The sequence below is a fragment of the Natator depressus genome, chromosome 2, assembly GCF_965152275.1.
Source record: "Natator depressus isolate rNatDep1 chromosome 2, rNatDep2.hap1, whole genome shotgun sequence".
Classification (NCBI taxonomy): Eukaryota; Metazoa; Chordata; order Testudines; family Cheloniidae; genus Natator; species Natator depressus.
Window position 1 is genome coordinate 99,507,011 of NC_134235.1, and position 12,739 is coordinate 99,519,749.

General features: G+C 43.1%; 1 protein-coding gene across 1 annotated transcript in view; it reads left to right on the plus strand.

Annotated features, from left to right (window-relative positions):
* ZNF236 (zinc finger protein 236) overlaps nucleotides 1-12,739 on the plus strand; it is a 172,958-nt gene that overhangs the window by 100,252 nt on the left and 59,967 nt on the right. The window contains exons 18-22 of the mRNA XM_074944735.1: nucleotides 772-875; nucleotides 3,361-3,512; nucleotides 3,688-3,900; nucleotides 5,063-5,345; nucleotides 5,966-6,069. Coding sequence (XP_074800836.1) covers nucleotides 772-875; nucleotides 3,361-3,512; nucleotides 3,688-3,900; nucleotides 5,063-5,345; nucleotides 5,966-6,069 — 856 coding nt within the window. The remainder of the gene's footprint in view (nucleotides 1-771; nucleotides 876-3,360; nucleotides 3,513-3,687; nucleotides 3,901-5,062; nucleotides 5,346-5,965; nucleotides 6,070-12,739) is intronic.

Sequence of the window (12,739 nt, forward strand, 5' to 3'; positions counted from 1 at the left end):
CTATAATTGACCCTTAAGTTCTGGCTGAATTACTGAAGTCCTCAAATTATGATTTAAAGACTCCAAGTTACAGAAAATCCACCATTTACTGTAGTTTAAACCTGCAAGTGACCTATGCCCCATGCTGCAGAGTAAGGCCAAAAACCCCCAGTTAACCTCAAAAGATGAGTTTTAGTATCTCCAGAGGAGTTAAGTGAGTATTTTTTAGCTATGTACATTGGAACTTCCTTTTCCTTCAAATTTTGTAATGTAGCAGCCTCTCTGTGAGGCTATGCTGTCATTGGTCCTATGAAAGGGGTACATTCATGGAAAGATAGTAAAGACTGTAAGCACTATTTTTCACCTGGCTGTCAACTGAGTGGTGGGAGGCTTGCTATTTAGAGTGACTGCTCTTTGATTCTCCCCTTTACATGACCCAAATAATAGGACCTGACTGGAGATTTGACATAGTTGGGACTCCCAGTGAGAGGGGAAATTTGTACGGTACTGGCTCTGTTTATCCTGTTTTGTAAGCCCCAGTAGCTTTTCTGTCTCTGCACTTTTGCTGCTCTCCTTGCTTCACAGTAGAGGAGCGTTGGTCCCATTGTTAATGTTTAGATCCACTGTCAAAATTCTTAGAGAATTTGTGTATTTATAAATTTATGCTCTTATACCATTTCTGTTGAATACTTGAGATGCACACTTGCCCCAAGTCTGTGATACAGACTTCTGTGCCTTGACATTAGTATTTCTGCATTTAAGTTTTATCTTGGATCTCTGTTTGATTTCTAGACTACTCGCCTCATACAAGATCAGTCACAAGAAGAACTTGAACTGCATGCCCAACGCCCACAGTTTCTTGAGGACAATGAAGATCAAAGCAGACGTTCATACAGGTCTGTTATATTTCATTTTAGCCTTTGTCACTTGATTTGCATATTTTCTTACGTTACTACCATTTAAATGTGGTCAAGACCAATACCATTAAGTCCTTTGGAAACCAGAAGTGCCATCTAAAAATTGATCGATGACTTTGTAGAAAGTCAATATAAAGAATACTTTGTGAAGGCATGTTGATGATCATTTGGTTCACCCTAGAGAATAAAGGTACTACAACGTTCTGAACAAAACTTCAAGTGATGGAGAATCCCCACTGAGAACTATTCCAAATAGATTTCAGTAAGCTAGCATCATGGTTGTGGGAACGTACATTCTTCAGAGTGTTTGTCCATATACCTGTGTGTAAAGATACATATCCCACTCCTGGTGTTCATGTGCTCTCTACACTTGAGATCTGAGTCTTTTGGCCAGCAATATCTTTCAGAACCATGTATGATCACTGAGTGTCTGTACCAAGGGCATAAAGGCACTGTCCATGACTATGAGATGGAGCTACCTAGTGTCCATGACTTGATGTGTTTACCTTAACTGTTTTTTCTAGGTCTTGTAAATGTTAAATTAGAGTGGGTTAGTTAGGTGATTGTCCTGTTTTGTCTGGGGGACTCCCATATCCCCAGCAAATGTATTGTTCGTAAATTCTTCTTGAAAAGAACTTCAGAGGCCAAGGAAGAACGTTTGCAGATGTTTTTATTCGACAGCTCCATAAGACTGACTTCAGAAATGCTCTAGTATTTTAGACCCACCCCTTGGACAAGTTCCACCTTTTTCTATGAGTGTTTCAGTGAGCTCAAGATTTGTCCGATCCAGAGGTCCATCATTCAAGGATCCAGCTTCTGTCTCTGGGAAGACAGACAAAAAGCTTTCTGAGAATAAGGAGCATCACTCCTTGGAGAAAAAAGAGGTAGATTGCCTATGAAAGCTTCAACTGAGAAAAGATCTAAGTCCCCTATTCTCCCATCCCAGAATTAGGCCTTTGTGTCATGCAAGATTTGCTAAAATAGGTTTACATTCTGAGCAGACATCCCTTGGATATGCCTAGTACTACAAAATGTACTGATGACCCTAGGGTGGTGGAATCGTTCCAATCAAGTGTGCAGTTATTTTTGTGCCACCCCTCCAATCAGAACCATGGTGGTGATGAAGTCATCCCTTCTAGGCTGCGGTGGCATATGTGGAGCATCATCATGAGCAAGTCCTCTGCTTATGAACCCATACCATCCTGTTCCTTGCTACATCTGTTGATGAGGGCTTCCTTTTTGGTTGTAGATATGCACCCAGGGATTGGTGCCCAGAACCAGCACCTGCCAGAACCCAGAGTCGGCAACGGGTCAGGGCTGGGGGTCAGCACTTGGGGTTCGCAGCTGCTGCCGCATGGCCAGGGTTAGGGGTCAAGGTTGGCATCCGGTGTCAGCACTCGTCAGACCCTGCTGCCGCACAACTTGGGCTCGGCATTCAGGGCTGGGGATCAGCGACCCCTGCCACGGGGCTGGGGTTTGGTACCCGGGGCTGGTGCTTGGGATCTGTGACCGCTGCCGCACAGGAATTGGCATCCAGGACCAGCATCCGCCGGAGCCTGCTGCCGTGCAACTGGGGCCAGGGATTAGAGCTCAGGGTCAGCATTCAGGGCAAGCTCTCAGGGCTGGGGGTCGAATTGCGTGATCACGGGTTTGCGCCACACGGTCACAGCCAGGGATTGGAGCTCGCTGTGGCTGCCGCATGACCGGGAATAGGAGCCTGAAGCCTCCTGGCCGAAGGCCTGCGCCGCATGACCAGAGCCGGCGGTCAGTGCCTGAAACCCCTTGGCCAAGTGCTGGGTGTTGACACCTGAAGCCTCATGGCTGGAGCCCTGGTCCGCTGCCAGGCTCCCTAAGTCCCCACTGCCCAGCTACCCTAGGGCCAAAGTCCGAGCCTTCTAAGGCTCCCTCCCCCCCAGGTATTTGATCCTTCAGCGTTGTATGTCCCTCCTGTCTCCAGAGACAGTGCGGGGCGGAGCATCCAGAAGCAATAGGGAGGGAGGAGGAGGGGTTGATTCTCTGCCCCCACCCCCAGATCCCTGCCCAGGAGGATCCCTGCCCAGTATGCGAGAAACGCTGGTTTAGATAACAATGTCTATACCTGAGGCATTTATACTTTCTAAAACTGTATATTTGGAAAATATCTCTGTATGTTTACCTACAGAATTGTTTTAGCTGCTTTGCTGGCATAATCTTACTAGTCCATAGTAAAACAAAAAATACTGCTGTGAATGCTGCTTGTATTAAACTGAGGTTGTGAAATACTCCCTATGAAACTTCACAAAATCTGGAAAACTTTGAGGACACGTGATTTAAAATACATACATTCAAGAATAGGAGTGCACTCACACTGCCATTTTTCCTTTGTTTAAACAAAAATGACTTATGTCAGTGGAGTTCAAATAAAAGGCAATAATAACTGTCAATATAGCACAACCTGAAAACTACCATTTCTTTATTTAAATAGATGTGACTATTGCAACAAGGGTTTTAAGAAATCCAGCCATTTAAAGCAGCATGTGCGATCGCACACTGGTGAGAAGCCTTATAAATGCCAGCTGTGTGGCCGTGGATTTGTTTCCTCAGGAGTTCTTAAATCACATGAGAAGACTCACACAGGTAACAGAGTACCTTTTTAATACTGTGTTTATTTGTTGTGTACACAAAAGCCTCACTTATGAAAATACATATTTGTTTATATGACTTTCGTTTTGGAAGTTGCTGTTGTCTCTTAATGTTCGCTGTGTAGGTGAGTCAGATAAGTAAAATACTTTCTTTTATCTGTTACTTTAAGGCGTTAAAGCATTCAGTTGCAGCATTTGCAATACAGCTTTCACTACCAATGGCAGCCTTACCAGGCACATGGCAACTCATATGAGCATGAAGCCTTACAAGTGCCCATTCTGTGATGAAAGCTTCCGAACAACCGTTCACTGCAAAAAGCACATGAAAAAACACCAAACAGTCTCCTCTGCAGTAGCAGCCACTGGAGAGGCCGGAGGAGGAGGTGAACAACCCTTTTTTTTTTTTTTAACTGTACTAGATCTTAACTGCAAACCTGGCAAAATGATTATCAACAAATTGCATTCATGTGATATTAGTGCTATAATTTATGTCCTCTTGTTTCAAGATGCAAGGCTATGCCCAATAAGCCAGTAAAATTGCTCCTTTACATTAACTAGTAGAGGAAACGGAACACGCTTACGAATAGGTCTGACATATTCAACCCAGCAATAGCTGACAATACATCTATACCTCGTATTCCATCTCAATGTATTTAATAGTCTTTTTACCTCACAGTAATTTGTTAAAAATTGTTTCATGGGGCAGATATTAAGTGACTTGTAAGAATGTTTTTCATATTTCTTCTTTGACTAAGATCTTCTTTTCACATTCTGTCAACCTGCTCTTTTTCTGGCTACAATCTCTAGCTAAAAAAAGGTTATTTTCATTCATATCATATATGGAATGAAAAAAGCTCACTTTTTATTGGAAATGTGTGTGGGCACTTCCATGAATTCAAGATCTCACAAGAGTGGATTTTTTTGGGACTTTCAGTGTTTTCTGCATTTTAAAGTGCAGTTTTACTCTAAAAAAAGTGACTTGTAAAAATGGCATTGAGCATTCCATACTATCTAAATTGAGTTCCTTTTTTAAAGTGTAAGTAAAGAAATTATTTTCTGCAGAACACCACCCCTGCATATTCCAGCTTGGAATCTGAAAGTCAAGTAGGGTTCTTTCTAGCTCCTAATTCACTAACTATAAAGATTCTGTATTTGAGACTTAATTAACAATTTTTTTGATGTGAGTAGAGTTAGAATCCAGTGTACTCTTTCCCATAGCTGTGTTCTCCAGACTAGGCAGTCTCCCATTGGGAATATAGCTGTGTTGTAGTGGAGTTCAGGTTGAGAAAACCTATCAGTAATTTGGTGTAAAATACATTATCAAGATGTTGTAATTTATCATAAAAACAAGCATTATAAAACCAGGAAATTTAGCTTTAAGGTTAAACTTAAAGGAAACCCAAATGTGCACAGTTAAGACACCAAACAGCCTTAGCTTTGCCATGTGGACACATCATACAATAACTATATGATTTTGATTAAGGCATGTTAGTGTTCATAATTGCAGGTTAGATTAAACTGATTTTCTGTGTGGTTTTTAAATAGCTGTATGTGTGGAAGAAGATGAAGAAAATTCTGAAAGAACTGCTTCCAGAAAGTCTCGGCCTGGTGTCATCACTTTCACAGAGGAAGAAACAGCAGAACTGGCAAAAATTAGACCTCGAGAAAGTGCCACAGTCTCAGAAAAAGTTCTTGTCCAGTCTGCTGCGGAAAAGGACAGAATTAGTGAGATCAAAGATAAGCATGCAGAACTGGAAGCGGAGCCCAAATACGCCAATTGTTGTACTTATTGTCCCAAAAGCTTTAAAAAACCCAGTGATTTAGTCAGGTAAGATGAAGCAGAGGGTCATGTTTTTGGGTGTACTAAATTGTTTACTGAACATTTAACAGTATTAGCTTTTCATCAAACCTTTTATAGCTAAATTCATTTGTGTCTATCTCACTATGCATTGTGGGAACTAACTAACAGTTATATAGCAATTTTTCATTTCCAAAGTGATTTACTGAAACATATTGGTCTCTGTAATGTTTCCTTGCTGTTTCATTCTCTAGAATTGACTACAGTTGCTCTCTTCTCACATTTCCATTTCCCTGAATTAAGTTAGTTATTTTAAAATCTTACAATGAATAATTGTATGCAGGTGTTTGGTAACGTAGATTTTTATTGCAGTAAAATTTTGATATATAATATGAAAAATCTATTTGGAGAATGAAAAAGAATTGCAAAAATCTTTAAAAAAAAATATCCCCCCTCACACCACCCACCCAACAGAACACCCTCTTTCCAAGAGTTCTGAGTATGTAGTATAACCATAAATTTAAGTTTAAGTACTTCAGAACTTTTTAAAGATCTATTAAGATACAAAGTGATTGTTTGGTATGGAAATTGATATGTTTGTTTAAGAAAGTTAACCAACACAGTATTCAAGAAAACATGTTTTTGTCTAGGCATGTTCGTATCCACACTGGTGAGAAACCATATAAATGTGATGAATGTGGAAAGAGTTTTACTGTGAAGTCTACTCTGGATTGCCATGTAAAAACGCACACAGGTCAGTAGGATTTTGAACTTGTGTACTTGCAGCTCCATTAGCTATTTTCTTAATGGGCTCTTTTGTCTGTAGGTATCGGAGGATATGGTATATTTCACTATTAAAAGCACAGTGTTAACATTTGATAACACTTTTTTGAGTCCACAATATCTTACTTAGTGGTCGTTGATAAAACCTATTGTTCTAACAAAAGGTTTTTGATAAGCCATGTCAAGGAAATATAGCCATGCTTTGCACATATGTATTACTTTCATACCTGCTGGAACAGTCCACCACTTAGGGCTGGTCTTCACTATGGGGAGATCGATGCTGCTGCAATCGATGAAGCAGGGATCAACCACAGAGTGCGCTCTGGTCGACCCCAGTACTCCAGCTCCCCGAGAAGATTAAGGTAAATCGATGTGAGAGCATCTCCAGTCAACGCGGTGCAGTGATGACATTATTCACATAGCTGAAGTACTGTAACTTAGGTCGACTTACCCTGATAGTGAAGACAAGCCCTAAGTGATGCTCTTGGCCAGGAAGGGCAGGGTTTGCGGATTATATACAACTAGAAAAGTTTTCTGTATACAGCTCATGGGCCAAAAGGTACTTTGTCTTGTCTGAGTTTAAAAATGAAACTGACTTAAATATCTTGGAACACTAAGTAGAAAGTGTTTGGGCCATTTTTCTGCAGAAGGAGTTTGGGCTGGCATTAATAGTCTTTTTCTAAATTGTTACAGTAATTGCAGTGTCTGACCATGACTAGCATCAGTAGATTGTAAATACCCGTACTAATAGACTTCTACCATAATATGTGTGTGAATTAACAAAACTCTTTGTCTGAGTATCTTTTTGTATTAGTTGTTATGGCTGAACGTTTACAACTTATTCATACAGGCCCTTCTGAAGTAATTTATTACTCCTGGAAGTAATGGTTACAGAATCAGTATGTTGTGTAATAATGCTCTTTCTGACCATGTAAAAAAGTGATTTATAGTGCCATAACCTAAGATTATTGTGCTTTCTGAGGATCCCTTTCACTCCAAGGGAGGCGGTATTTTTTCCCCCACTGTCTAACAAACTCTAGACAGTATGTGTGTTGATAAATGTTATCCCAAACTTGTTTCACTGAACAAAAGTGACCTCCTTGTTGGGGCTATACAATCTTTCCCTAAATAGTCTGAGTTGCAATTCAAGAATTTAATAAACCGTCCTGTGACATCAGTTAAAGCCACATCTTGACTAGTAACAATTCTAGGCCAAACAGGCTTCCACAGCCTCAGTACTCAGTTGTAAAGAGTTGTGGATTGGGCCACCCACAGAGTGTCTGGAAGCAGGTTAGTCTTGCCGTAAAGAACTGAGTTTAACTTGTTCAGGAGTTAGTTTGAGAGTTTGTCAGAGGAAATGGCCAATAGTAGTCATGGTTCACTCATCATCCACTTGGTTGGCTGAAATCCTTCCTTCAGTCAGTTTTAGAGAGGTCTGAAATGTTATTCTTCTGTGTTATGGGTGTCTATATACCAGGGATCTCAAACTCAAATCACCATGAGGACTAGTACATTGGCCCAAGGGCCGCATCACTGAAACCTTTTCATACAATGATACAAAAGTATAGACAAAAATGAAAAAAACGAAGAGTAATATAGTATGCTATTAAAAGTCAATGTATTAACTTTTTTAAAACTGTAATGTGAAGAGGGGTTTTAATAAAATATGAACACCTGTAACTATTCTTTGTGGTCAGTAACACTGATGATGATCTACAGTAACAGTCTATCAACATAGCTGTAATAGCAGGAACTTTTTAAAGTAACTATTCATACAAAATACGTTTAACAAACATTCTTCCCAACTACTCACAGCAAAGAATCATACATGCTGAACTTCGTACCTCAGACTGCTCGTCTAGTCCAGGAGGCCCCTCCACTTCCCTGCCCCTCTTCCAACCCCTTTCCGAAAGCCCTGCCCCAACTCCGCCCCCTCCCTGCCCCAATCCATCTCCTTCCCCATGTCTCCGCCCCAGCCTCGCCTCTTCTCCGCCTCCTCTCCTGAGAGTACTGCGTCCCCGCTCCTCCTCCTCCCTCCCTCCTGGAAAGTCCTAAGCACCTCCAAACAGCTGTTTGTTGGCGGGAAGCGCTGGGACATAAGCGGAGGAGCGGGGATGCGGTGCACTGCGGGGGGAGGGGAGCTTGGTTGCCGGTGGAGTCAGAGACTCCGCGTGTTTGAGACCCCTGGTATATACTGTGCTGCCTCCAGTTCTTGTTTGGATAGGAAAGAACAAACATTGTAAAGTATGGGAGTTTCAATTAGTGCTTTACTTGAGCAACAATGTGCCAGAACCACGCTGCTACTTCTTCAACTGATTGCACATATCCATTCCACTATACATGAATGTGTGCACAGTTATCACAGATTTTTTCCCCCTCAGCAGTACATGTCTGGCCCTATGCTGCCACCTGCCACTGCATGCAATTATAAGGTGTGGAGCTGCCTCTCGCCCCCCTCAGTTCCTTCTTACCACCCATAATGGTTGTTAGCTTGATTCTAGCCTTGCTGCTGCAAGTTCTTCTTCGAATAGTGTCCCTATGGTTGTTCCACTGTAGGTGTGGTAGCGTCCCTGTGCCTGGGATCAGAGGTCTTTGGTAGCATTTCCTGTCTTGTGCTGTGAACGGCGTCTATATAGTGCTGTGTGGTCTAGCCACCTTCAGATCCCTCTAAACTGCCCTTGATCTGGGGCGGTATTCCTAGCAGAGCCCTTTGTTTGTCCAAGAACCTTTAGTAATATTAGTGCTTCCGTTGAAAGTTCGTAGTTATTGGTTATTTCTTTTATTTTTCTCTCTCCCTTCTACCCTTTATAAATAAATTTAAAAAAATTCCCTTTTCTCTTTCCTCCCTATCTCCATGAGTGACGATCACTCATGGTGCTTATGCTGAGTGAGAGGGGCACTTATCAAAAAAGTGCAGCCACTGTGTCAAATTGAAGGCATGGTCCAGAAAGGACTGTGAATTGAGACTAAAATTTCTACTAATGGAGAGCTGAGTGCTACCAGCCTCAGACCCTGGACCCAATACCTCTCCTATGCAGTGCTCACTATTGGCATTGTCATCAGCCAACCCCCACTCGCTGCCTACTACTAAAAGACAATTTAAACTCTCACTCAGATGAGAAGAAATGGGCCCCGAGCTCACCCACCAAGGAGCCGTCTCAAAGAAAGGCATTCCCTACGAGGTCATAGCCTCAGTATCTTTGGGGACGCCTATGACCATCCGATTACCTGCAGTACTGGTGCTAACGAGAGGTCCAAGGCAGGGCCACGTAAAGGAACACTGTTACTCGGGACCGAGAAGGACAGTTCAAGGATCTCAAAATTGGCACTGAACACTTCAACTAAACAAACGACTTTGAGTGCATCAGCGCTGTCCAAGCCCTTTGTGCCTGTGAAGCACGTGGCACCATCTACTGGTTGTTCAACAGAAAGCATTCCACCTTTGGCACCAGCAGTATCCACAATTTCTGCACCAATACACACAACCACTGGTTGCTCCTGCTGGTACTGCAAGAGTTCCGATGCGCGAGAGACCTGATAGTCTCTGATACCCCAGAGTCGCTGCTCCTCTGAACTGAGCTTTCCATTGTTCATGCCTCTCCTCTGGATACCCAACTCATACCACATCGTTCTCCTTCACACTAAGGATGACACCACCCTTCTCTAGTGAGGAGGGAATACTCCATTGCTCCTTGCACCCTACCATCATATCAAGGGGCTTGACACAGAGAATCATATTACCACTCTCGATATCCAGCCAGAGACCAGAATTGAACCAGGTCCCTGATATGGACCCCCATGGATGTAACCCCATGTGCTAATTCCCACCCATTGGCCCTATGGGGACCCTTGGGCCACATATAGGTCATGCTTTCCCAAACTGCCAGGAGATCAAACACAGGCACCAAATACATTGTCCATCCTCATCAGTTTCTAGGCCTCCTGACCCAGACCCAGATTTGTTAGAAAAGCACGAGGAAGAAATGGAGGAAGCTGTTATACCACCAGGCAATATTACTTCATCCTACCCTGACGAGGCCATCATGTCACCACCTCCAACACTGGCTGATAATTTTAAATGTTTTCAAGAACTGTTCCATAGGATTCAAGATCCTATTGGAGGAGGTTAGACAGCAACAACACAAGTTGCTCGTCATCTACAGATCTCCATGTCGGTAAAGTTAGCATTTCCGATCAAGGAGGCCTTGTTGGACCCAGCCAAGGTAATATGGCAGACCCCAGCATCAATACCACCTGACTTTAAGTGAGCACACAAAAAGTACTATTTCCCTGCAATGCCCATGGAATTCCTATTCTCCCATCTTACTCCCAACTCCCTTGTGGTCAATGTGGTGCCATGAGAGAGGACAGCAACACCAGGACAATCCTATCTGACAGGAACTGGAAGAGATTAGATCTCTTCGGTCGCAAGGCATATTCCTCAGCTATGCTCCAGTTTCACATTGTTAATTATGAAGCAATTCTAGCCAAATATAGTCATATGACCTATTCAAAATTCACTGAATTCAGTCAACATTTCCCAGAGGATGAAAAAGACCAGCCTGATCCATCGCGACGTCTATGGTAATGAGGTAGGCCTCCATGGTGCATCTTTCAGGATTTCCCAGGAAGGTGGAAGATCTGCCGTTTGAAGGACTTTAAACTCTTTATTGAACGCACTGATGAATACCTTCATTTATTGAAGGATTCCAGAACGATGCTGCATTCACTCAGCATTTACATACCAGCACCAAAGAGAAGACAGAGTAGATATCAACCTCCACATTTCAGCCCTCGACAGCATTATGATCCGCAACATAGGCGACAGAGACCTCCTCCCAAACTCAGACGGCAGGTGGCAATGCCCTATCCATCCTCCACCAAGCAACCATTTTGAAGATTTAGTCAAGGACCTGAGATTTCCCCGGATCTAGGTATGGCAACCATCTGAATTAATCCATCAGTTTGGCAACCGTTTGACTCCCGTCTATCAGTCATGGTGACAAATCACCTCCAACAAGTGGGTGTTGGCAATCGTCAGCAATTCTGTTCCTTGCTCTCTCCCTCCTCCCCATCCCTCTTCAGGGACCCTTCTCATGGACAGCTTTTGCGAGAAGACATAAACCACCTTCTGTGACTGGGAGCTGTAGAACTGGTCCCATTCCGACACAGAGGCGAAGGTTTTTATTCCCACTGTTTTCTAATCCACAAGAAATCTAGCAGGTGGAGACCTATCCTAGGCTTGAGGAACTTCAACAGATTGGTCAAAGTACGTCATTCTGTATGGTCATGTTATCAACAATAGTTCCAGCACTGGAATGGGGACTAGCTCTCGGGCCTCGACCTCCAAGATGCATACTTCCATATCACCATACACCTTTCCCATAGATGGTTCCTTAGATTTGTCCAGGGTCTAACCATTACCAATACAAAGTACTACCCCTTGGCCTCTTGACAATGCCCAGGGTATTTTCCAAAGTCCTCGTAGTGGTGGCGGTGCATCTCTGCAAACAAGGGATTATAATATTCCCATATTTAGATGACTGCCTCATCAAGGCTCTGTCAAGAGTCGACATGTTCCAAGGCATAAGAACAGCAATGGATCTTTTCTCGAAACTCAGCCACTAGATAACCATGCAAAAAACAACACTGACATCAGTTCAACCTCTGAAGTTTATTTGGGCCCAAACTGGATGCTATAAAGGCCAGAGCCTTCCTCCCAGCTCACAGATTTTCCACGATAATCCTTCTCATCCCTACTGTGAGAACCAGTCCACAGATCTCCACCAGAACTTGTCTACAGTTTCTCAGTCATACGGAAGTGGCCACATTCGTGGTAAAACACACCAGACTACACATGCGCTGCCTGCAGGGATGACTACGAACTGTACGTACTCCACAGACACAGCCTGCACAAACCTCTCTCGTTACCACTCAAAGTCAAAGACTCATTAGACTGGTGGATGCAACCCTGAAATGTCTGCATGGGAGTTCCTTTCATCCAACCACCACCGTCCTTGATACTGATGACCAATGCCTCCCTACTTGGTTGGGGAGCACATCTACAGACCTATACATTACAGGGCACGTGGTCCCCCTCGGAATCCGGATTGCACATCAACTTCTAGAATTATGTGCAGTCCACAATGCATGCTTACACTTTCTACCAATTATCAGATGGCCATAAGAGAAGTGATGGACAACATCGCCTGCATGTTTTATATTAAAAAATGGGGGAAGTGAGGTCCCAATCCTTGTGAACAGAAGCACTAAAATTATGGAACTTGTGTATCTAACATGGCATCAACATCTCTGCCATATATCAACCTGGATACCAGAACACAATGGCAGACTCACTGAGCAGGAGATTCTCACAAGAGGGAGTTAGACACAAGAGCCCTACAACACATATTGAACCACTGGGGATTCCCAAACATAGATTTGTTCAGCACACTCAAAAACGCTGACTGCCTATTATTCTGCTCAAGAGTGGGTCTGGGTCACCAGTCTCTGGGAGATGCCCTCCACATTACGTGGGATGCACCTTTCATTTATACTTTTCCACTCTTTTCCCTACTGTTCATAGTGCTTTACCAGGTACAAGTGGAATGGGCCAGAGTTGTTCTCAGAGCTCCAACATG